Source organism: Danio rerio, chromosome 3 (genome assembly GCF_049306965.1).
Source record: "Danio rerio strain Tuebingen ecotype United States chromosome 3, GRCz12tu, whole genome shotgun sequence".
Lineage (NCBI taxonomy): Eukaryota > Metazoa > Chordata > Actinopteri > Cypriniformes > Danionidae > Danio > Danio rerio.
Window position 1 is genome coordinate 50,914,126 of NC_133178.1, and position 26,638 is coordinate 50,940,763.

Sequence of the window (26,638 nt, forward strand, 5' to 3'; positions counted from 1 at the left end):
ATATGGTCAAACTGAGTCTTTTATTATAAAGGTTATAAATAAGCATATACAAAACATTTTTGGCGAGGCAGTGCTGCAGTAGGTAGTGCTGTTGCCTCACAGCAAGAAGGTCGCTGGTTCGAACCTCGGCTCAGTTGGCGTTTCTGTTTGGAGTTTGCATGTACTCCATGCCTTCGCGTGGGTTTCCTCCGGGTGCTCCATTTTCCCCCACAGTCCAAAGACATGTGGTACAGGTGAATTGGGTAGGTTAAATTGTCCGTAGTGTATGAGTGTGTGTGTGAATGTGTGTGTGGATGTTTCCCAGAGATGGGTTGCGGCTAGAAGGGCATCTGCTGCGTAAAAACTTGGTGGATAAGTTGGCGGTTCATTCTGCTGTGGCGACCCCAGATTAATAAAGGGAATAAGCCGACAAGAAAATGATGATGATGAAAACATTTTTGGAGAATTTTTTACTTAACCAGCAGACACACAACATAATAGGACGTTAATATTAGGTTACATTTAGGTCATGATGTCAGGTGGCCAAAATTCAATGTCAAGCCAGCGTCTAAGGATAACGTTATTTTGACATTCAATAACAACGTCAAATTACGTTGATATTTGGTTTATTTTAGGTTGTGTTGGAAAGTGACCAAAATCCAATGTCTGATAGATGTAAAAGTGGTATTGTCCACACAATGTCAAGGCGTAACATGTTTAGACATTGATATTAGATTAATTTTAGGTTAGACATTGACGTCAGTCTGATGTTGGGTTACCGATTTTCAATTCCAAACAAAATTCAGCATCTCCATGACGTTTGGGTACAACTTTAAGATGATGTCATGTCTATGTCCTGTGCCTGCAGGGTCCTTAAGCCATATATCAACTATGTAGATATCAGAGAATGATTTAACATATAAATCAATGTACTCTATGGCACCTTCAAAGTAAATATCTCGCCCATGTTCATCCATATAATGGCCGTATAAACATTAGACTGTATTAGTGGCAAAATTCACTCCGACTGTCCCAGTGAAACCACACAAGAGTACAGATTTGCTTAATCAAGTTTGTGTAATCTGGATAAGATAATAATGACTAAAACATTTTCATTTTTGGGCAAACTAACTGCAGGACACCTACCGGAACTTGTAGTCAGAATATCTCATCTGATGCGCCCTCAGTTTGGACACGAGGATCTTGATGATGTGTATGAAGATGAAGAAGTTAATCTGGATGAAGAAGAAAACATCATAATGCCCTGGTTAAGACCATTACATCATATTAGCTGGACAAAACTGACACTATAGCTTCCTCACAACACAACAAATGAGTCAGGACTGTGGGGGAAGGAAGTGAGCTGTGGAAACAGCAGTCCAACCATTTCAAACAGAGGAAATTTCAGCCCACCGCAGGAACACTTGAGACGTGGACAGAAACATCCCTACACATTGCTAAATGCTCATCCGCACCTCACATTCAATGTGAGCATTATGGTTGCCTGGAAATTGTGCCTTGCAGAGCAATCATGTGTAGACAGACACTTGAGTAGGGAAAAGAAGTCACTGAAATCACATCTAAGACCATAGGACATATTGCGTGTAGTTGCTTCCTGATTTACCAAGAATGGCACTGTGATTCATGCATAATGGAAATGATTTGAATTTTGAATGTTGTGTTTAATGTTAAGGCAAATGCAGTGTAATTGGGTGTGACAGTGTGAGTGTAAAGGGAAACTGCTGGGCATAAAACAGCGTCCCACATTTAACCTAGACTTGCTCTTTATATTCCTCCTATTATGAGAGGAAATTCAGCGAAAGCTAGGTCACAATTATATCATCATTTCATCTTTTTTTACTGTGGTTATAGTGTGGCTGTAAAATTTAGTCTACTTTGTAAAGTATTAATATTATACACTGTACATCTATCAACAGTTTCCTTATTTTCTCTTTCACAATTATTTTTCATTTATTTACGGTTGTGAATTGCATTACGGCACATTGATCTCTCCTCTGTTGACTTTCGATGTTGATAATTTAACTCTACAGTTTAACATTGTGACTTTTATTAACATTTTAGTATAATAATAATATAAAATGCATAGGCAGTGTTGCGAACTATTTTCAATGAAAAGGTGCTAAATGTTGCAAGATTAAGTCATGTGTCAATTTGCATATAACTGACATCATCACATCCAACCGTTTCTGTTTGTTTAACAGCCTATGGGCCCTATCATACACCCGGCGCAATGTGGCGCAATATTCTATTGCTAGTTTCAGCTTGGCACAAGAGTCGTTTTGAGTAAAATACTGTTAACTGTTAATTGCTTGTGAAATGTTCTGTTTTTCCATTTACACTAACTTTAAGTCATTTAAATTGCATCTGCGCTTATGGCGCGACTCAAGGCTTATTCTCAAAACACACCTAAAACTCCTTAAGAAAATAAACTCAACCCTTTTAGACCATGCGCCACGGTGCAAAGCAGATTTTCCCATCCTTAAATGAGCAAAAATGCGTTCTGACACATCCTCAAAGCGTTTGCGCCCTGCGCTTTGCGCATGGACCATCAAAATAGAGCCCTATGTGTTAACAATATCAGCGATTTAGCAGTTACAGAACACTAACTGACTACAAAGCTCCGGTCATGCACCACACACACACTCACAACCAGCTCCTGATCATGACTGATTGCTTGCACACAGCCGGAGTATCGTTACGAACTAGTTACATGGACTCTAAATACAGCGCACACACACACCTTATGGCTGAGTTTTGTAAATGCATTTTCCCTTGCCTTGTTCTGCCATGTTTTAGTCCCTCGCCTTGTTTTGTTTGTTTTCTGTTATGATTATCAGCTGTTATGATTATCAGCGATCAAGCAGTTGCAGATCGCTTACCGAGTAAAATCCGCCATTATGGACTACAAACTCAGTCATGATCAGTAACTGGTTGTGAGTGTGTGTGGTGCATGACTGGATCTTGTAGTCCATTATTGATCTGCAACCGCTAGATTGCCTTTAATCATAACACTATAGTTAATAAAGGGGTATTTATATTTGCACCACGCTTTATGTATAAATATCAGTTTTGCATTGGTTTTTGAATACAGCATATCAGTATAGATGTGTAGTAAATTAGAAGTAATCTCTTAGACATAATAAACTCAGACAAGTTCTGAAACTGTCATTAAAATATCTGTAATTGTGAACAAGAAAAAGAATAAACGGTCAAATTAAATTGTTACATTTAAAACAAAGAAGAAGCAGATCGGTCTGACTTTGGTACGCAGACGGTTAATCTGCTCTCAGGCTGCAGGTGAGAGCGACTCCTGTACGAGGACTGAGCCGCCTGTGTATGCTCTGAGGCGGGCCAAAGGCTTCACCCGCAGCTCTTTGAAAAGTGTAGGAATGGTACAGTATGGACAAATGAGTCTATAAAAATCTCCAGTAACACCAAAAAAGTCGCTAGATTTGTCACTAGTCAATTTAAAAAAAATCTCGCTAAGGGGGTCTGAAAAGCTGCTAAATATAGTGATAAAGTCGCTAAATTGGCAACAATGTGTTTAGGAAATAATATATAGAGAAATAAGTCTGTAAAATAATAAAAACATGAATTGGCAATTTCTTACAAGTATTTTTTACCCTAAAATCCAGCACCAACCCAGACAATATATCAATTAAAACTTTTAAAATGTTAATAAAAGTCCCTTTTTCTAACTTTTCATTGTGAAAGGTTTATAGAAAAAGATCAAGCTCCCATAATGCAATTCAAAAGCATAAATAAACCTTAATAAAAAAATCTAAACATTAATCACACAATGTGATAAACTGCTAATTTATGGATATTTTTACAGTGTTGAGTTATATTTTGATGAATCAACACAATCAGAGTTAGAAGTTGATTTGATCAGTGTAAAATTAAGGAGTTACAGGTAACCAACACTTTGCGGTGTCATTTCCAACATCATGCAGCTCCAGTGACTGAAGTATTTTCTAGACACTATTTTTCTAACGGAGTTTAAGAAAGCCAACTGGTGAATCAAAAACCTCAGCGTTAGCATTTTACTGTCTTTCTCTAAAAAAACACAGTTACAAATGTATTATTAGATTAATTACATAAGATTGATATATTGATTGAAAAGAGGGGCAGTATAGTGTTGCTCATAGGCCTACAGAGAATCTGCACATGCAGAAAACTGCAAATTTTCAGCCCATGATTGAGTATATTTATTTAGTTGTGTGAAATGTGTATGAATTTATAATAATTCAGTTTTTAAAATAACTTCAGTAATATTACAGACTAATATGAAAATATTCATATGATTTACTTACAATACAGATTTTTTTGTAGATATGTGGTAGATATATGAGTGACTTGCTTTGTTTACCAAATAAGTGGATCTAATTGGATTTACATTGTTCTATTAAATAAAAGTTAAAAATGTTTTTATTCCATTTAACATATTAAGTTTGTAGTTAAGATACACCCAAAATCATTCCGCATAAATCAGCAGATTTTTCATGATATTCTGCGCAGAAATAGCAAAAAATGTCCGCAGATTCTGTCTGGCCCTACTCATGGCTTGTAGCTGTTGTGTTTGTCCTGAACTCAGTCCTAATGATTCCTTCAACTTTCAAATCCAGCCTTCAGTATGCTGCATAATTAAGACTAAAAGCCAATATTGAATTCACTTTGACTTCGAAGATGAGGTGAAGTGGTGTTACATGAGGTGAAGTGTCATTAATAGTGCTGTAGATGGGGACGCTCGTGCAGACGAGTAGAGATGAGAGACACTCATAAACGACTCTGACACTTACCAACACAGCTAGCAGAATGGGAGAGCGGATGATCCACCAGTACTCCATGTGATTATTCTGCTCCCAGCATCTGATCAACAGCAAAAAAAGCAAATATGTCACTGTAGATGAACACATGCGCCCTGCCGCAATAAACTCAAATCTTACTAAAGCAATATTTCAGCTACTGTAAACATATATTGAAGTAAAGCAAATTAAACTTACTTGATTACCCATAAATCATGCTTAAACTTGAGAGGCATGTATAATAAATCATTTTGTTTCTTTATTGTCTTGCTATTTACCAGAGTGACATAAAATAAAAAGCTTTGTGAATAAATTAGACATTTTCATTTTAATCCTATTAAAAAGTTTTGTTTAAACAACAATAATGTACTAAAACAATAACGTACTTATTGATAGTTTCAATGATCCCTATTTACAAAGATCAGAAAAAAAGATCTACTCAGAGGGCTGTTATGCCTGTCTGGCCAGTGAATGGCGATGCCAATTTGTAATGTACATAATGTCACAGCCTTTACAGCGAAGGACTTAACAATAGTTGCTTTCAATTTCAATCATTCATTAATTTTCCTTCGGCTTGGTCCCTTATTTATCAGTAGTCACCACAGTGGAACTACTAACTATTCTGGCATATGTTTTATGGAGCAGATGCCCTTCTAGTCATAACCCAGTACTGGGAAACACCAATACACCCGTTTACACACTATGGCTAATTTAGTTAATCCAATTCACCAATAGCCCATGTCATTCGACTGTGGGGAAACCGTAGCACCTAGAGAAAACCCATTAGAACATGGGGAGAACATACAAACTCCACACAGAAGTTCCAACTGACCTTGCTGGGACTTGAACCAGCAATCTTCTTGCTGTAAGGCGAAAGTTCGAACCACTAAGCCACCGTGTTGCCATTTGTTTAATGTTAAGCATTAGGGCTGAATAATATTAAGATAATCTGACATTGTGATATCTTGTTTTGCGGAATGACTATTATAATTAACCATATTTGGTAGCCTATATGTTAGGTATCTGACACAATGACAATGACACATATCATAAAAAGCTCAAAACAAGATCTAAAATGGCAGGGATTAAGCCAAAGGAAGTTTGTATAACTTTTATTTTTATCAATAATCTTTCTATAAATCTAAAACACGGAATACCGTAAAAGTGGCAGGGAATCTCTTTCTCGCGTTAACTACAGGAAAAGAGTTAATTTAAATAATTTAGCAATTCAACAAACATCATAATACCAGCCATACTTGTAAAGCACAAATGATGTGCTTTATTTAGTCAAGTACAGCAGATGTCATCTGTGAACCAATCTCTGTCTGTTTGTTCCACTGCTCAGTTTGTTAGATGTTTGCTCCAACGTTCTTTTGAAGTCTGAAGCACGTCAAATGCACAAAATGCCCAATTATACCAAAGGATGTCTAATCCCATGTTTGCTATGACTTCACATGTAAATCACTCACCCTTCATCCGTGTCTGCTTACTGCTCAAGCTGAAAACTCCCCCCACCCCTACCCCTGATTGTGAGGTCACAGGTGAGACGTCATTTTTCGAGACACTCCAATACATCACGAGCACTTCGTTTGCAACCTCTATAAGTCATGTAAAACAATTAACTGCAAACTGAAATAAATATTATTTGATTATATGGTTTAGAATTTGATGTTTTATGAGATTATTTACAAATTTTGTGATTATTTTGTGTTAAATTTAGAATTTTGCAGGATCACAAAAATGTGCGACTTTTTGTTGATTTTGCGTTGGATTCAGCGATTGCGGAATCACTCAGGTTTCACTCCCCAGAGTATCTGACATCACATATCTCACTCAAGACATATAATAGGGCTTTCCCTACCATGATACACCTAAAACACGGATTGCTGTAAAACTCGTCAGTGGCAGGGAATCGTTTTCTCTAGTTAACTATAGGAAGAAAGTTAAGCGAAATAATTTAGCAATATGACGCACATCATAATACCAGCCATACGTGCAAAGCACAAATAATGTCCTTTAATTTAGTCACGTACAGCGGACGTCATCTGTGAACCAATCTCTATCTGTTTGCTCCACTGCTCCGTTTGTTATATGTTTGCTCCAACTTTCTTTTGCAGTCTGAAGCGAGTCAAATGCACAAAATGCCCAATTTGCGCCACAGGATGTCTAATCCCATCTTTGCTTTGACTTCACATGTAAATCACTCTCGCTTCATCTGCTTACTGCACAAGCGTAAAACTCTTCACCACCCCTGCCCCTGATTGTGAAGGCGTTTTTCGAGAGACACTTAAATAAATAACGCGCGCTGTGTATACAGTGCGATAAGTCATGTAAAACAATCACCTGCAAACTGAAATAAATATAATTTGATTATATGGTTTGGAATCTATGAGATTATAATTTTATTTTTTAGCAATTATTTTGCGTTTAAATCAAGAATTTTGCAGGATTGCAAAAAAATCTCGACTTTTTGTTGTTTTTGTGTTGGATTCAGTGACTGCGGTATCGCGAAAAACTAGGGGGTCTGGTAAATAGTGCGGTGTGATTATCTAGCCTAACAGTATTTAAATATAAAAATATTAACAATCAAACGTAAAATAACTTGGTCATTTTTGTATAAATGATTGTATATTGTGAATAATTTATTCCTATGATGTGACTATTGCGGATACACACAGTGCGATATCAAGAACGATATATTGTTCAGCCGTATTAGGTTGAATACAAGAGAAAATTGTATGTGTAATATATGTGTAATATATGTAATATGTATGCATTTCCATAACGATACACACACACACACACACACACACACACACACACACACACACACACACACATATACATATAAACAACAACAACAAAAACCAACACTAAGTTAATTTGTTATGTTACTTTTACTTTTAAATAAAGGCAAACATAAAGAAAACATACATTTGAATATACATCAGCATGATCAGAATAACCTAAAATGAATCTTTAGAGAAAATTATTGACGTGCTATTATACATTTTAGCTTGGCTCAAGACAGATTCTTTTACATGAAGAGGTCAGGTTTATGACCTATACTGCAGCCAGCCACCAGGGGGTGATGATCATATATTGGCTTCACTTTTCAGTATGTGTGTCACATGCTTGGTTTTAGTATAGAAATTTCAGTTTTTGCAAGCATGTTTGTCTTAGCAGTTTGGTTTAATAATGCATCACAAACAAGATGATGAACACTGGGGCTGATATAACTTCCGGTTCATTTGCCACTAGAAACGGGGGGGTCAAATCAAGTGCACTGAAGAGTGCAGATGTTCTGTAGCATATTGCACATGGGACTAAGAAAGTAAGAGCATATAAAACATATCTGCATTCTGAAAATGCTGGATAATCTTAGTATTTGAAGTAACAGTGTAGAAAAAATTCAATGATGTGGCAATAGCATCACATGCCCATGACAGATGACAGCTGTCTGATGGGAATGGAGACAACGCTCAGCTTATCAAGAAGAAAGAGCAATTCTATTATCTGCTCTAGACAGATAAATTCAGTCGGATGGATGGGTGATGAGTGTGGGAGAGCATGAACCTGTCCCCAACTTTAGCAGAGCATGACACAGTCAAATACAGCCATAGACACTTTATTAGTTACACCTGCTCACACCACACACCAGCTATATCTCTCTACAGCTACCACATGGTTGCTCACTGAAGCTAAGCAGGGCTGTGAAACTAGGTTGCTGCTGCAAGAGGTGCTAGTAAGGCCAGCAGGAGCTGCTATCTTGGTGGTTTGTGTGGGTCCTTGAGTGCTAGTATAGTGAAGAGGACTCTTTTGACCTTGTTTTTTTGCGTACGAGCGGGTGCAGCCATTTGAATCTCTTTGGCTCAAGACTTCCGGTCTTATTCACTTCTATTCATTTTTAGTAAAAGAAAAAACAGCTAGTTACGCTTGCTTAATGTTGCAAACTGATATTTTATTATCATTTTATTCTGCTTTGTCTATATAGTTATGGCTACACTTGTTTGTAGAGCAAATAGATTGACCATATTCTACTGTTTATTATTCCAAGTCATTTCTCCCATAGGCAACTGAAGTTCTAAAACAATCACAAAAACAAGCGCACTTCTGCATTTTAGAATAAGGACAATACTTTAAGTGGACATACTAGTTACGTACAACAGTTAACTATCTGACTATACGTATACTATTTAACCAGATATTCGTATCAGAATTTGCTATAAAACGTATAAAAGCATGTATCTATCCTGACTTTTTAATAATGTTTCAGGAAGCTTTTAGTGCAATAACGGGAGTGATATTGCCTTTCAGTGGCGTAGCGCAAAATGCTGAGGCCCCCCTGCAGGGATCGCTGACGTGGCCCCATGGTGATGGGGGAGGGGGGGGGGAAGATACGTCATACGTCAATTTGCATATCACTGACGTCATCACGTTTTAACGTTTCTGTTTGTTTAACAGCCTATGGTTAATAAAGGGATATTTATAATTGCACTACACTTTATATAAGCATGTTTATTTAACTAAATTTATTGCTGTTTGAATACAGTATGTCATTATAGATATGTAGTAAATGTGCAGTAATCTCTCATATGTAATAAACTCAGACAAGTTGAGAAACTGTCACTAAAATATCTGTGATTGTGAACAAGAAAAGAATAAACGGTCCAATTAAATTGTTAAAATAAAGTAGAAGTAGATCGGTTTGACTGTACAAGGGAAATACCTTCACACTGCCTGTGCTAAATCATTTGTCGTCGGTACGCAGAGGGGTGATCTGCTCTCGGGCTGCAGGTGGGAGAGGCTGCTGTACGAGGACTGACTGGGCTGCCTGTCAGTGCTGTGAGGCGGGGGAGGGGCCGGCGGCATCACATGCAGCTCGTTGAAAAGAGTAGGGACGGTACAGTATGCACAAATGACAGTCCAAAAAATCTCCAATTACACACAAAAAAGTCGCTAGATTTGTTGCTAGGGGGGTCTGAAAAGTCGCTAAATCTAGTGACAAAGTCGCTAAGTTGGCAACATTGGCGGCAAGCAATCAGAATGAAGTTTAGTCCACCGCTTGAGAGGTGTTCAGAGATCACAGACCTGTGAACTTTGGTTCCGACCACAGTTGTTCCCAAGAGTTTGATTATTGCGGTTGCCGGTGGATTTTCAATTATTGAAAATCGCGATGACGAGGGGCCCCCTAATCAAGCGGGGCCCCCCCGCGGTGCGTGCCCTGCAGCCCCGTCCGCTACGCCACTGTTGCCTTTACACGTTTTGGATTTCGTAATAATTACTGTGTCATTTAAACATCATCACTGACATTTAACAATATAGTGCTGAGTATACTCAGCACGACCATACCTTTATGCCACAATGAACTCATTTCCAGCAGGATAACATGTCATGTCAAAAATCTCATCTCAAACTATTTTCTTGAACATGACCACAAGTTCACTTTACTCAAATGACCTACAAGGTCAACATATCTGATGTGCTGGAACAGGAGATTCACATTATAGACATGCAGCTGACAAGTCTGCTATCACTTTGTTATGTTACTATAATAAACTCAAGATATCATGGACTAAAACTATGGAATGTTTTCAGCACCTTGTTTAATTTGCTTCGAAAGCAAAAGGATACTAGCAAGCAACACCTAATGAAGTAGCCAGGGAGGGAACATTTTACAAGGGTCATGGAATTTATTTATGAGAGTGCAACTTGTGATGTATAGCAGCACAAGGGAATTACGTTCTGCAGTCAGGTCGTAAAATATGAATGAAATATATACTATTAAATATGTAACCCTAGCACTCCCAAAGGGTCATTACAATAAATTTATCTAGAGAAGCCTTCCAACCATAAGTATAGCTGGGTGAATGATTTACAGATTTTACAACACACTGTATTTTTTATTTATTTTAAAGAGTGTGATGTGTTGGCTTCTTCAAGCTAAAATCAAAATCTGAAGTGGACGTCGCAGCTACATATAAATGCTCAATACTCATCTATCAGAGTAGCTGAATATCTGCTTAGCTTCAGAGCTTTTGACACGGTATCTGGAGAAAAGGTAGCTTTGTGTTCACAATTTATGCATTTGATTTGTTATAAAACAAACGCAACAGTGACAGAGTACTGTTGTCTGCCAAATCTCCGACCAGCAAAAACACACTGACTGTTTCATGAGTGCTGGCTTTCATCAGTGCCAGTAGCTATGTTTCCATTCACGTATTTATACACACATTTTTGGATATTACATAAGAAAACGCTGGATGGAAACACCAAGCTGTGAATTTTAAAAAAGAAAGTGCATACAAACATCATGCATTCATTTGAGACTGAATACAAACTAAAGAAAGAATAAACTAGGAAGGAAACATATTCATTGGATAAATCCCTTCACCAAAAAGCTGTGTGAGTTTATTGTGGTCATAAAGAGGTTTTCTCACAAGCGTTTTTCCTTCACTTTCGTCAATTGGTGAAGTTTGTTCCTCGCCACTGGCTTGCTTGGTTTGAGACTTGTGGAGCTGTGCATCAATGGATTTGCTTTTCAGTGTTTGGACTTTCAGCAGTGAAAATTAAACCACACTGAACTGAACAGAACTAAACTGAACTTCAACTCTGAAAACTGAACTGATGCAGTTTCAGTTTAATATAACTTCTATGTGAGGTTGCTTTGACCCAATCTTCATTGCTAAAGTGCTATAAAAATAAAGATGAATTGAAAATTTAATTGAATAAAAGCATACATATGGTCATCAACAATACTCAGGTAGACTGTGCTGTAAAAACAATGATCAGTTCGTACTAAGGAGACCAAAGTAGGCTGAGAAAATGTCTTTTACACCAACAGCAGCCAGAACCACTGATACAAGACAAGAAAAATCCATTATTTCATGTTGTTAATACCTAATTTTGAATCTAATTCAGAAACTATCCTGATGTTGCAGCAAAAGCCAAGACTCATCAGACCAGACATCCTCAGGTTGCTTTTTTTGTGACTGACACTGGTGTGTCTTCTGCTGTTGTAGCTCATCTGCTTCAAGGTTTGACATGCTGCATGCTCAAAGATGACCATATGCATAACTAAGTTGGTTTGAGAGTTTGAGTTTATTGCACATTGAATCTGAAAGTTTAGTACAATAAAAAAATTTGACCTCATGTTGTGCTAACTGTTTTGACACACTGACAAAATAAATGTTTCATTCATTCATTTATTTTCTTGTCAGCTTAGTCCCTTTATTAATCCGAGGTCGCCACAGCAGAATGAACCGCCAACCGCCAACTTATCCAGCAAGTTTTTACGCAGCGGATGCCCTTCCAGGCGCAACCCATCTCTGGGAAACATCCACACACACACACACACACACACACACACACACACACACACACTCTCATACACTCATACACTACGGACAATTTAGCCTACCCAATTCACCTGTACCGCATGTCTTTGGACTGTGGGGGAAACCGGAGCACCCGGAGGAAACCGACGTGAAGGCAGGGAGAACATGCAAACTCCACACAGAAACGCCAACTGAGCCGAGGTTCGAACCAGCGACCAAGCGACCTTCTTGCTGTGAGGCGACAGCACTACCTACTGCTCCACTGCCTCGCCAAATAAATTTTTCTTCTACATAAAAAAAATAAAATAAAAAAAATTTAAAAAGATGGATGGAAATGTAGCTAGTGATTGGCCCACATTGCCTTGCTGCTATTTTGTTGTGTGTGTGTGTGTGTGTGTTTGTGTGTCCATACATTTCACATTCTGCCTATAAACATTATAATAGAAAGCATAGTCTGCCAACACGGTCAATCGCCATTCATTATAATGTTTATAGGTACTGCCAATCTTTGTTTTTCAGGTTATTTTTTTGTGAAGTGTGTGAAGTATCATAAGCAATATTTCAACATTCCACCAATTTCATGAAATAAACTTTGCATTTTAGGGCAATCCAGCGTAGCTCTTTGATAATGAGCTTAATTCTCACTCCGCTCTGTGCAGTATTGGATGAACACAATATGAAGTCTATTCCTCTACTTTAGATAAGAAAGGACACAAAGTATCACTGCTTAAACTGACTCCGTAATGTTTAGCGTTTTTTCGTAAAGGATGAATTAATATGCATAGAACTCAGTGTGCAAGGTTTGTTCACATGACACATTTTTCGCAATTATCAGCTTCATTTCTGTTGGCATTTCTGTTTGGAGTTTGCATGTTCTCTTTGTGTTTGCAAGGGCTTCCTCTAGGTGCTCCGGTTTCCTCCACAGTCCAAAAACATGCACTATGTGAATTGGGTAAGCTAAATTTTCTGTAGTATATGTGTGTGAATAAAATTGTGTGGATGTTTCCCAGTGATAGGTTGCAGCTGGAAGGGCATCCGCTGCATAAAAAAATATGCTGGATAAGTTGATGGTTCATTTCACTTTGGAGATCCCTGATTAAAAAAAGGGACTGAGCCAAAAAGAGAAAAATAAATTGCTAAAAGGATTTGCCTGGTTAATTATTTTTTTTGCATCTGTGAATAAAGATCCTTGGTAGTTTGCACAAGCTTCCAAAAAAGTGAAATTTTTATTTTCATGAACACATGTAAAGAAAAAAAGTGTTTCATTTGCGAAACATTCTACTTTTTTAACATTTAAATTTAGTAAATTTGGACATAGCTACTTCAACACTTTCCTATTTTCCTATTACCCTTTCATCTCCATATGCACCAAACACTTTCTTACAAACATTAATAAAACTAATAACAAATAGAATAAATTAATTCATATTAATTAATAAAAATGAAAAAAATACTATTATAAAAAAATTGACTTGTTATACTTTGTATATATTGTTGCTCTTCTGTGATTTCAAGTGCTTCTTTTATCCATACAGATGTTACTACTTCAATGTGTTCCTTGTACCGCCATTCATGCCGCGGCGACGGCGGTGCTTGATGCGCCAGCAGCATTTGACCGCTGGGTGGCACTTTAACCACAGATATTCAGCTTTGCCTTTTCACAATGCTAAACAGACTGTTCTGTAGGCGTAGCTTACTGTATGTGATGTGATGTGTTCAATTAAAATATAATTTTAATTTAGTTTTTCTGGTAATAGACATGCTCTTACACTATACTATGCTGTAGAAAAGATACATGGTGAGAAGTCAAAAAGCTAATATAAGAATTAAGTTATTAGCCTTCAGTGCCCGATTAAATTGCGTTGGGGTGAAAATAATGTTTTGATTTCTTTGACTATCATGGCAATGTTATAATCTCAAATCTTAAACGTGCGCATATGAAAAACAGCAAAATAATATAGATTATCCTGCCGATAGAGCACATCACCTCACAGTTGTGAACTTGCGATCACCTCAACTTACATTTAATTTTTTTTTTACCTGGTTTATTGTAAACTTATTAAGTGCAAAGAGGATTCGTTTTGGAAAATAGAATTGAAGAAATGAAAGACAACTAAAATGAAAGCACAAACATTCAGTACAAATAATTAGTCTTAAATAAATAAATAAATAAATAAATAAAGCAGTCTTTTAGTCTAAATATAGAGAGATGTAGTGTTTGCTATTTTGATAGAACTAAGACTAGACATGTTCATTTATATTTTTAATTTACGTTTTTATTTACATTTTCGTTGTTGATTATATTTACGATCTCATTTTATGTTTCAATTATAGTACATAATAATAAACGAATAATGAAAATAAATGAATAATGAAAATATTACATAAATTAAGTCTGGCAGGTTTATTTTTAATAATTTAGTTTCAGTTCCGTTTTTTTGTTTCAAAACGTCAATGTTCTGCTTTAAAGTATAACTGTTGTTTTGTTTTGTTTTTTTACTTAATGGCTCAGTATGTTTTGTATTTTATCTTCATATTCAGTCACCTTGCATATGCGTGTGAAATATAATGCCGCATAACCGCGGAAAAAGAAGAAAAGGCTGTCAGTTAAAGCTAATTAATCAAAATAAGCTATATTAAAATACAGCATTTATGTTAATACAGGCAGAGTGTGAACAAACGGCTAAGATATGTGCTTGCCTTGTCCCGCAAGTTTATTTTTAATAATTTAGTTTCAGTACTATTAATTTTTTTCTCAAAACGTCAATAGCACCTTCAATAATCTAAACATTAAAGATGGACCGCAAGATGTGTTGAGTGGCTATATGTGAAGAACAATGGCAAAGCTAAGTGTGATTATTGTAATAAACTAATAAGTTATAAAGCAGAGAGTCCCGACCAACAGGACTGACTAAGCATATGCGGTTGGCTCATTCTTCACGAATATAGAATTAAAATTATGGCGCGTTAGGTTCATTGTGCATCCTGCAGGTGCAACCAACAAGGGTTGTGCATTTGAGTTTAACTTTTTGAGCGTTATAAGCAGCTCGTTGTTAGTTTTTATTTAAATATATCGAGCCGAAACTAAGCAGCGCATTCTCTCCGCCTCCTCGTTTATAACCAGCGGGACACGCCACTGAAGCAGTGGAGGACACTCCGTCGTTCATAATCTTTGCTGATGTGTCGGAGTCGAAAGAATATATCAAAGAGGAATGTTCTTTTGACAGTCCCGATATGTTCAATCTTTTTTTCCCTGTCATTTCTCTTCAGCAAATTATATTTTTAAAGCTGCTTGATTCTTTTAAAACCGAAAGCAGAGCCCGTCAATTGGTGTTTTTTCATAAGATACTCCTCTATCAAGGTTTTATTTTATGAGTATTCTTTAATGTGCTTTTTAATAGTTTTATTTTATTCAAAGCAGCACCTAAAAGCGAATTTATCCTCAAAACGTGGCATGAGAGCGATGCATGTCATGTGTCGCATATTGCCTTTTTTTCTGATCTTTTTGCATAAAGGTTTTAATCAAAAGACAGGTAATTTAATTACTTTCGATGTGCTAAAATATTTGTTAAATAAATGTTATTTCAAAAAAAGCATATGCAATGTGCTCTGACAGGTAAAATCCGATTCTTTCTCTCTTTCAAGTTCAAAGCAAATTTGAATGCCAAAGGATTTTAGATATGCATATACAAGACTATGTAGTATATTAACATCAACAAATTAATAAAATAAGTAGCAAATGAGAAATAAATGACAGACAAGTTGAACAGACATTATCTCTAATTATCAGAATTGCAAGATTAAAACAGCTGAATATAGGCCTAAATAATCTAGAAAGCAACTACTGCGCGCTGATATTTCTTCTTCTTTTTTTCGGAATAACGAACAATTTCAACCGCGGGGAGATACCGACAGCTTGATTTGCAGTATTTTCTAACATGTTAGAAGCGGGCAGCGGACATCAGCTAGCCGTAAAGACGGGCCCGCACAAAAAAAACATGGCTGCCGGTGGAGAAGCGGCTGTGCCCTCAGCAGCTGATTGAGACGGAGCTGCATATCCCGAGTGCACTAAATACTCCGAGATCCGGGAGAAATTCTACCCGATAATCCAACACATACAAAACAACTTTGAGTCCCTGTCGAACAGAACCCATCTTACTGGGGGAGTGTGTGTGCTGCTGTGTGTTCACCCAACAATACCCGCTCCTGTCTCCAACACATAAATACTGGAACTCTTTATGTGGACTTACTTTTGATAATAGGCTACTATTATTACCTTTATCCTGTTTAATGTTATCAAAAATCTATTTTTATTTTTATTATTATATTTTTATTTTTTATTCTATTTTTATTTTTATTAATCATTTTTTTATTAGCCTATATGTTATTTTCATATTTGTTTGCACTACTGCCCTTTTTGCACTGTCTTGTTTGTGAGACGCGTACTGCTTTGGCAAAACGAATGTACAGTTACTTGTCATGCCAATAAAGCACCTCAAATGTGAAAATAGCCTAGGCAACAAATAACAAATAGTAGTGTAATAATAACAAAAAATGCCCTTTTCATTTTCATACAATAGGCCTATGTGTGGGTTTTGACAATATGTGTTTAATTAAGCTATAAAGATCAGATGAAATGCATAGTGAAATATGAAATAAATGTCTCTTTTGCTGAAAATTTAATTAATCTATATATTTATTATTTTAAAAATCAACTCATTTTTGCCCAGAGAAAGAGGCGCGCGGCACTAGCGGACATGGGGTGCTTTTCCAAAAAAAGACGTACAGTAACTTGCAGCTGAACTATGCACAGTTTGGGGAAAAAAAGGATATAGTGATGCATGTCCCCCAAAACCCCTAGTTTCTCTGTCGCAGATCCATCATTTAAATCAGGTTAGTTATAAGTAAAACGCACATAATGATAAAGCACACCATCATCACGAGGGCAATTAAATAGACAACCTAAACATATTTTTAATTGTTTATTTATGTAATGTGAGTTTTTATAACTTTGTTCTTTAAATTATTTATAACTTAGGCTATTCTATCGAGATGACACCATAAAAGGCCTTCAATGCATTGGTATAGGTAATAGGGATACAATGAAAAGCCGATTTTCACTATTGACCCTGTTTTTATTCATTGACGGCTTCCCAACGACGCAATTCTGTTGCGCGAAAAAAAGCTGCTGCAAATAAGCAAATTTATGACAAAACAATTTTAATAGTTTCATAGTAGTAGCTGGTGTGCTTCATCTGCGTGATTCTGATTTGACATTCTTCCGCTAAACTTGCACTGTGTTGATGTGTAAATGGACTATGTGTTGATGTGTTAATGGGCTATGATCTTTGCTATTGAGTTCTCTTTGCAACTTTCAATTTCGAGGTGGGGGAAGTGGGAAGAGGCAATTCAAATGTACCATCTCTAAAAAAAAGGCCGCTTACGCGGCATTTGTGTTTATTATTACCTTATTTTTATTTTATTATTATTAATTTATTCATTCATTCTTCATTCATTTTCTTTTCGGTTTAGTCCCTTTATTAGTCTGTGATCGCCACAGCGGAATGAACCGTCAACTTATCCAGCATATGTTTTACGCAGTGGATGGCAGGAGGGCCAGCTGGGGCTTCGGGACGGAGTGAAAGGAATTTGCCCCGAGTCTGGGAAAGATGGCTTGCCGTAATTACACTATAGTTTTCCTATCGCACACATGCGCCAAACAAATAAACAAATAAATAAAAAGGAAAAGAAAACATCTAGACTTATAGGCTGAGGTCTTTTTGCTTAAAATCGCCCTTATGTTTCCGTTTTAAATGTAAGGCTGTTGCATAGAATAATACACTTTTAATTTATAAGTGATTTTGCTGTGTCCCCCTTGATGTTTCAATAACGCATAATAATCTACACACCATATTAAAGACACAGCAGACATAAAGGTTGTGTGTGAGAGACCGAGCAAAAGAGCGCTCTCTTCACAGCTCTGTGGATGCTGCTAGCGGCTTCTTTCTTTTTGTTATTTATTTTGCAGATAATACACCATATGAATACAACAGAAAGACATAACACTTTACAAATAACCTTTTGTAGACTCAAAACAAGTGTCATATCTTGATAAGCCTAAGCCACATTGAAATATAATTTAAAGAATTACATTATCGGATATAATAAAATCGCATTAAATAAATAAACCAATATAAAACAAGCAAAAGCAAGCTATAACAGTTTAGGTAGGCCTATACATAAATAAAACCGTTAAAGCCAAATCAAACTTTTATTTTACAAGATATTTTCTTTTAAAAGATTTTAGATATTTTCTAAAAACAATAAACACCAGAGAAGGTTAAGAATATTATTTATAAAGTATTTGGATATGATGATAATAATCAAATCGTGCAAACAGAGCATTTTTGGGAACACGTTTCAGGTCTCTCCAGTGCATTTGGGCTGAATGTTTGACTGTGTCTAAATGAGGATGTTATAAAATACATTTTCTACCGAGTTATTAACGGATGCACGATGCCAACACTCGGGGGACGTTCTGGGGGCTGGGTTTGCGTTACGCGCTGCGAGCTATAGGCCGACAGTGGAAATGCGACATGACTTCGGTCTCACGATGCCCATTAACACCTGAAAGACAAGCTTTTGGTTATGAGACGGGGGAAGGGGTATGTCTCCACCCTCAAGTGTTTTCCACAAACATGGTTACACAAAATCCAAAACTCCCGAGGACGGATGGCGTAACCGTAGCAAAACCTATGCGTTTTAAAACCAAACCGCAAATGGGGCCTTATGAAAATGAATGTTTCTATGCACAGCAACTTCTGGACTGAACTATACTTGTTATTTAAAATATCTCTATTACGCTCTAGCATTCGCCAAAACGAATTTGTACATACAAACACCGAACATAGCCTAGCTGAATAGGGTGTTGCCTGCTGAGCCATGACAGCAGCAGACAATTCCGCACGACCATAAAGCCTTCACCCGACAGTTATTTTCTAATATTCACAACGCGAGCCACAACAATAGACATGCCATGCCCATCATCCTTACAGACAACTTCGCTTTAAACTGTATTAAGGTCCCATTTACACTGCACAGCAGTTTTATATAAAACGTTAATGATACATATAACAGGCTACATTTTGATGGTGAAATAACCTTTTAAACGATGGCTTTTTATTTCAATATTCAAACATTAAATAACGAATGCATCAAGTGAAATAACGAATATGCAAAAACACATGTATATAAATATAAAGGACTATTATAATTAGCAAAATGCTGCTCTATAGACAAATACTGCTTGACATTTTAGAAAATGTTTTGCGTATACCCAGTACCGAGAACAAACAAACAAAAGCACATGGCTTGTTAATCAATTTAATCAAGCTCTAGCCATGAATAAAATAATAGACTATTTTATTATTTTAATATTTTAGACGACGGGTTAGTAATTATATTATAAATGGTTATGTTCAGATCAATGAAATAATAACTTTAATAATTCTGCTTTGCATTTTTCTATGCATTACTAACATCACTAAACCATACATTTGTTTTATAAGTTAACCAAATATTTGCAGAGATTCAGCGTTTTTTTTTTCTGACGCGTCAAATTCAAATACAAAACATACTGAGCCATTAAGTAAAAAAACAAAACAAAACAACAGTTATAGCTACTTTAAAGGAGAACATTGACGTTTTGAAAAAAAAAACTGAACTGAAACTAAAGTATTAAAAAAACAAACCTGCTAGACTTAATTTATGTCCTGCGGCAAAAATATTTTTATTATAATCTGCTTAAAATAGGTCAAATTATTTTATTTTTTTCTGCTTTTGATGAAGCTGCATTCAACTTAAGCTCAATGTCGGCAATGTCTTTAAATAAATAATATATCTAGGCCTATTTTCATTATTCATTAATTTTCATTATTCGTTTATTATTATCTATAATTGTTGAGACATAAAATGAGATAGTAAACTATAATCAACAACGAAAATGTAAGTAAAAACAGAAATAAAAACATAAATGAAAATGTCTTGTCTTAGTCCTGTCAAAATAGCAAACACTGAACATCTCTCTATATTTAGGTTAAAAGACTGCTTTATTTATTTATTTATTTATTTATTTATTTAAGACTACTTATTTGTACTGAATGTTTATGCTTTCATTTTAGTTGCAAAAAGATCAGAAATTGATCTCGCACGCGCAGGGAAAAAAGGCAATTATGCCACACATGACTTGCATCGCTCTCATGCCAAGTTTTGAGGATAAATTCGCATTTAGATGCTGCTTGAAATAAAATAAAACTATCAAAAAGCACATTAAAAACTTTAATAAAAAAATTAAAACATTCATAAAGGAGTATCTTATGGAAAAACACTATGGGCCCTGCTTTCGGTTTTAAAAGAATCAAGCAGCTTTAAAAATATCTAATTTGCTGAAATGACACGAAAAAAAAAAATAAAATAAAAAGATTAAACATATCGGGACTGTTAAAAGAAAATTCCTCTTTGATATATTCTTTCGACTCCGATACATCAGCTAAGATTATGAATGACGGAGTGTCTCTCCTGCTTCAGCAGCGTGTCCCGCTGGTTAAACGATGAGGCGGAGAGAATGCGCTGCTTAGTGAACCTAACGCGCCATTATTTTAATTCTATATTCGTGAAGAATGAGCCAACCGCATATGCTTAGTCCTGTTGGTCGGGACTCTGCTTTATAACTTAGTTTATTACAATAATCACACTTAGCTTTGCCATCGTTCTTCACATGTTGCCACTCGGCACATCTTGCGCTCCATCTTTAAACAAATGTTTACATTATTGAGGTGCTCTCCGGCGGCGAAGTTTCTGGCAGAGTAGCGAGTGAAAAAATGTGCTTGCAGAAATTGGAATCAAAATTTAAATTATATATAACAAGCATCGTATTCTTTCTAATCCTCGCCCAGTTTTAATACAAGTTGTTTTTATATTTGTGGCTGTGAAGTTTATTAAGAATATATATATATAGCCTACTTTATTTTTTTATACTTTAAGTGATCTGCTTGAGGTAGGTCACGTTTATCAATGGTAAGTTTTAGCCTAAGTTTACATCAATACATAATGTGTATTGTCCTTTATCATACAAAAAAAAAAACAAGAAAAAAAAAAAACATTATTATACATAGTTTCCTTTAGCCTATAAAAAGGCCGCAAATGCATTAAAAGGCAAGCGCATATCTTAGCCTTGAGTTTGTTCACACTCTGCCTGTATTAACATAAATGTTGTATTTTAATATAGCTTATTTTGATGAATTAGCTCTAACCTTCGACAGTTTTTTCTTCTTTTTCCGCGGTTATGCGGCATTATATTTCACACACATTTGCAAGGTGACTGAATATGAAGTTAAAATACAAAACATACTGAGCCATAAGTAAAAAAAAAAACAAAAAAACAAAACAACAGTTATAGCTACTTTAAAGGAGAACATTGACGTTTTGAAAAAAAAATGAACAGAACTGAAACTAAATTATCAAAAATAAACCTGCAAGACTTAATTTATGTCCTGCGGCAAAAATAATTTTATTATACTTTTAGTGATCTGCTTAAGGTAGGTCAATTTATTTTTCTCAGTGTTTCACGTACTGTACGGCAATGTCTTTAAATAAATAATTTATTTAGGCCTATTTTCATTATTCATTTATTTTCATTATTCGTTTATTATTCGTTTATGTACAATTGTTGAGACATAAATAAGATAGTAAAATATAATCAACAACGAAAATGGAAATAAAAACAGAAATAAAACATAAATGAAAATGTCTTGTCTTAGTCCTATCAAAATAGCAAACACTGAACATCTTTCTATATTTAGGCTGCTTTATTTATTTATTTATTTATTTATTTATTTATTTATTTATTTATTTATTTATTTAAGACTACTTATTTGTACTAAATGTTTGTGCTTTCATTTTAGTTGTCTTTTACTTCTTCAATTCTATTTTCCAAAACGAATCCTCTTTGCACTTAAAAAGTTTACAATAAAGCGTGTTAACAAATTTTAAATGATTAATGAAGGAATTATAATGCTTTGACTTATTGTTTAATATCATTTACAAGCACAGTAGCTGTATGATCTATTTCTGTCCGTTCGCATCCCGTCCCTTTGCGCCCCCTGGCGGCTCATTCACAAACTGCGGTCATACACTAAAAACAGAGCGGCACCTATTTCAAACGGCGGCGGTACCAGCCGCGGCGTTAATAGCCACTTTGAACTCTCACCTACTGTATGTGTAAGTCGCTTTGGATGATAGCTAACTGTACTGACATGCTTGACACAAACACTCATCTCACAAAGATCCAGAACTTACTCTTCATTCTCGTACAAGTACTTCACGATCACCCAGGGCAAGACAAATATCAGAGGGGCACCTGAGGGAAAAAAGAGGGAGAGAGCATGTTACACGAGGCATAAACCATCTGCCAGGCTCTGTTTGGACATGCTAGATCTCGGTTAATGAGTTCAAGAGGTAAAAGCGCTGAACTTCTCACCCCAGCCGATGCTCAGGTAGATGCTCAGGTAGTTTCTCTCGGTCAGGACAGTGACAACCAGAAGGCTGTGCAGGTAAATGCCCTCCACCAGCAGCCAGTAGCTGTTCGCCAATATGCTGTACTGCATCATCACTACCGCAACTCTGCAGCCCACCGCTGTCTGGAAAACGCATGCATTCACATGTTTCATGTTCACTTAAAGCCTTGAGGTACATTTTAACTTGTCACCTCAATATCTGTACTAACATGCATTTCAAAAATATTGGCCGATATTTACAAAAGAAGAGCACATTATTGTAGGAAATAATTCATGAAGACTAAAAGCAATAGTATGAGTAATTTACAGTTGACGTCAGAATTATTAGCCCCCCTCTAAATTGTTTTTTTCTTTTTAAAATATTTCCCAAATGATGCTTAACAGAGCAAGGACATTTTCACAGTAACTCTGATAATGTTTTTTCTTCTGGAGAAAGTCTTTTGTTTTATTTTGGCTAGGATAAAAGCAGTTATATATTTTTTAAACACCATTTTAAGGGCAAAATTATTAGCCCCTTTAAGCTATATCTTTTTCGATAGTCTATAGAACAAACCATAATTATACAGCAACCTGCCTAGTTAACCTGAGAGAGAAAAGCTGAGAGAGAAGATGGGCCTGATGAACTCACATTTCTCTAGCTGAGGTCACACTAAAGTTTGAGCTTGCGAAATGTTGTCGTACTGCGCTGTGAAAAGTGGCGGAATTAAACAAGATGATTAGACATTTAAAAAAGCAAGCGATTGCTCCATATTTAAAATTTCTGTATAGAGAGGTCCTTGATTGATCTCACGCAGTCAAGTGATGCAATTTCGCAGGACAGAGTTCACCAAGCTTGAACTTTCCAATGCTGCGATCTGCGAAACTTGCGTTTCCAGTCTGTCGTGTGCGTGTGAATTGAAGTCTATGGGGAGAAAAGTCCAGTGTGACCACAGCTTCTCTTACCTAACAGACCGACCTTTTGGCTTTGACCTTTCAGCACCCAGATTTTGACTTTAAAGGTGAGGGGTTCTTGTTGAAATATTGGAAGCTTATCCTTGGGATAATAGCACATCGCCCGGCATTCTCAGACACACGTGTTGGTTTTCCAATGTGACTGCAACGGGCTCCCAAGTCTTTGAAGAGGAAAATGATAGCACATCTCTGAGGTTATATATATTTATATAAAATTGTTTGGCGTTTCATTACCTCTCTTTTATTCATGTAATCCTTTTATTACTCATCTTTATTTCGCATTATAAGCCTTTTACGTAATTTTGTTGTATTTCGATTAATATTGTTCACGAGCATGATTTTATTATTGTCTATTATTGTGATGACTGATATCAGCTACGTGTACCAGCAATAAACAGTTGTATTGCTTGATTAGTATGGTGTTTGGACTGTTATTGGTGCTTTCTCTTGTCAATTATCACCACATTTGTCTCACTTGCATTAAAAACAAAACATACTGAAACCTTTTTAGTATGCTGAAACATTTTACATACTAAAATTTGGAGCATACTAAAACAGTCATTGAGAGTGCAGAACTTAATTACATACAGGTATATAAGCATTCCTCTCAGCAGTGTGGACATCATCTGGATAAGCAAAATATTAATACATTACAGCGAATGTATTTCCAACTTCTTTTTTGCTTAGATCAAAAAAAATTCACTTTGAGTATATCATGTTAATGACCGACAGAAGTAGGAATGTGAGAACATTCACAATGCTGCAGCTCATTGAATGGCCACTACTAACACGATTTTCGGAATTCTACATATAGGCCTATATGTTAGTAATACATCATAAAGAATGACAGCGTGTTATTGGACCTCGTTTTTAACCAGCCACTCCACCTCCAGTTCAGTGGTGATGTCCTGGCCAACAGGGAAGGTATCAGGTCTTTCCGACAAGGCGTCTTTGATGAGAATAGAAGAGGCGCGCAGGATGAAGGAGGCAAACAGGTTCATGTGGATGTTGTTTCTCATGCAGTGCAGCTTTCTGCAGGATCAAAGTGCAATGAATAAACAGTCAGAAAGCATTACGCTGTTCACACAGAGAAGCCTGAACACTAGCATAAATCCAAAAACTGATGCAAAGCACGTTTTTTGTTACCTGAAGGCCACCAGGATGCTTAGCGCCAGCACCAGCGCTCCGAGAGATAGAGAATATCCAACTGTGTACATGGTGCGAAACTGACGGAGGATCCGGCCATAGTGTTGCTGCACACAAACAAACGCATACAGTTAATCGGATCAGATATTGATGCAAAAACACTGGCCATGTATATGCATTACATGTTAGCAGGGCTTGACATTAACTTTTTTGATTACCAGCTACTTTGGCTAGTAGATTTCCAACATTACTAGCCACTCGCCATGTTCACTATCCACACTTTTCTTGTTGGGAGAATATATTTTTTATGCATGCATTTGACTTTGACATGCTAAAATAACTTGATTTAGATCAGGGGTGCTCAATCCTGTTCCTGGAGATCTACCTTCCTGCAGATTTCAGTTGCTACCCATATCAAACACACCTGAACCAATTAATTAGGACCTAAACACCACGTGATAATTACAGGCAGGTGTGTTTGATATGGGCACAAACTGAAATCTGCAGGAAGGTAGATCTCCAGGTACAGGACTGAGCGCCCCTGATCTAGATGGTGGCTGTTTCTCAATATGCGTTCTTCAGCGGTCTAGCGTCCTCGTGCAACATCATCATCAGCTGCCTAAGTTCAGTTCCAATACTCAAGACCGCAAGTACGGAGGACGCGTGAAACTTCCCGGATGTGATCTTGATATCGAGGAAGCACTGATGCAGACTTATCACCGAACTCGCTCTGGAAGTCCCAGAAGTCATTGCGGCTGGAGGTGGGAAGCGCAGCATTTTATTTAAATTGATTATTAAAGTTCAGAGATATCACTTATTTACCTCAGGAGTTTCCCTAAATGAAACGGTGAAAGTAAACATTAACATGAATATCTTAATAAAGGAATAAACACATTAAGGGTGTTTGTTTGCTGAAATTCATATTAAATTTTGTTTTATTTATATTGTGCAGAGTATATTTATAATGTTTTTATGCAAAGTATATATTTTGAAGAGGGGGAAAACAATACATTTTTGTACGAGTGTTGTTATATTTAAATAATTTCCATTTAAAATGCGTGAAGGTCACGTGACCATCCCATTTGCATGAATATTACTGCCATGGTTATTGTCGAACCCTGCTTTTAAGAAAACTACACTTTGTAACAGATTTCCAACCAGCCAAAGTGGCTAGTGGAGGTGTCTGTCTAACCTGCCAGAGCTGAAATCTACCCGCATTTGGCGAGTGTTAATGTAAAGCCCTGCATGTTAAGCAACTGATTTCTAACTTATGGAAAAAGTATGTATTGTAGTCTCTGAATAAACTTTTAAATCAAAACTTTAATGTATTTGTTTGTGGGATGGCATGGAGGCTCAGTGATTAGCACTATCACCTTACAGCAAAAAGGTTGCTGGTTTGAGTCTTAGCTGGCATTTCTGCGTGGATTTTGCACGTACTTTCCATGTTTGCATGGGTTTGCTCCAGGTGCTCCGGCTTCCCCCAAAGCCCACAGACATACAAGTAAATTAAATAAACTAAAATTGGCCAGTGTGTGAATGTGAGATTTAATAAATTAAATGTTATCTGTTTATATTTATATAATTATATATAATTTTATTTAGTTTATATTTTTATTTCCATTTAATTCATCTTTTAGCCAGTGAAGTAAAAAATTTAGAGCATCTGCTCTGTTTGTAAATATTTTTGACAAATCAATTATGATTATTTTGTACATGTTTATGTCCACATCATGCTGTGTTTGTATGTGTGAGAGTCAGAGTGAGCGAGCAGGCACATAGCTCATTAATATTCACGACTGTTCCAAATATGGTCAATAAGGACCTT

The 26,638-nt window shown here is 36.4% G+C and overlaps 1 protein-coding gene across 15 annotated transcripts in view; it reads right to left on the bottom strand.

Annotated features, from left to right (window-relative positions):
- The window catches only part of gcgra (glucagon receptor a), a 167,845-nt gene that overhangs the window by 9,307 nt on the left and 131,900 nt on the right, over positions 1-26,638 (bottom strand). For 8 of the 15 annotated variants that reach the window (XM_009299727.5, XM_073944987.1, XM_068218119.2 and 5 more), the window contains 6 exons: positions 24,814-24,920; positions 24,531-24,699; positions 22,680-22,839; positions 22,499-22,559; positions 4,800-4,869; positions 1,126-1,214 (listed from right to left, as the gene is read on the bottom strand). In XM_009299727.5, coding sequence (XP_009298002.1) covers positions 1,126-1,214; positions 4,800-4,869; positions 22,499-22,559; positions 22,680-22,839; positions 24,531-24,699; positions 24,814-24,920 — 656 coding nt within the window. The remainder of the gene's footprint in view (positions 1-1,125; positions 1,215-4,799; positions 4,870-22,498; positions 22,560-22,679; positions 22,840-24,530; positions 24,700-24,813; positions 24,921-26,638) is intronic. The other 7 variants (XM_017354821.4, XM_073944994.1, XM_073944995.1 and 4 more) reach the window with 1 other exon arrangement.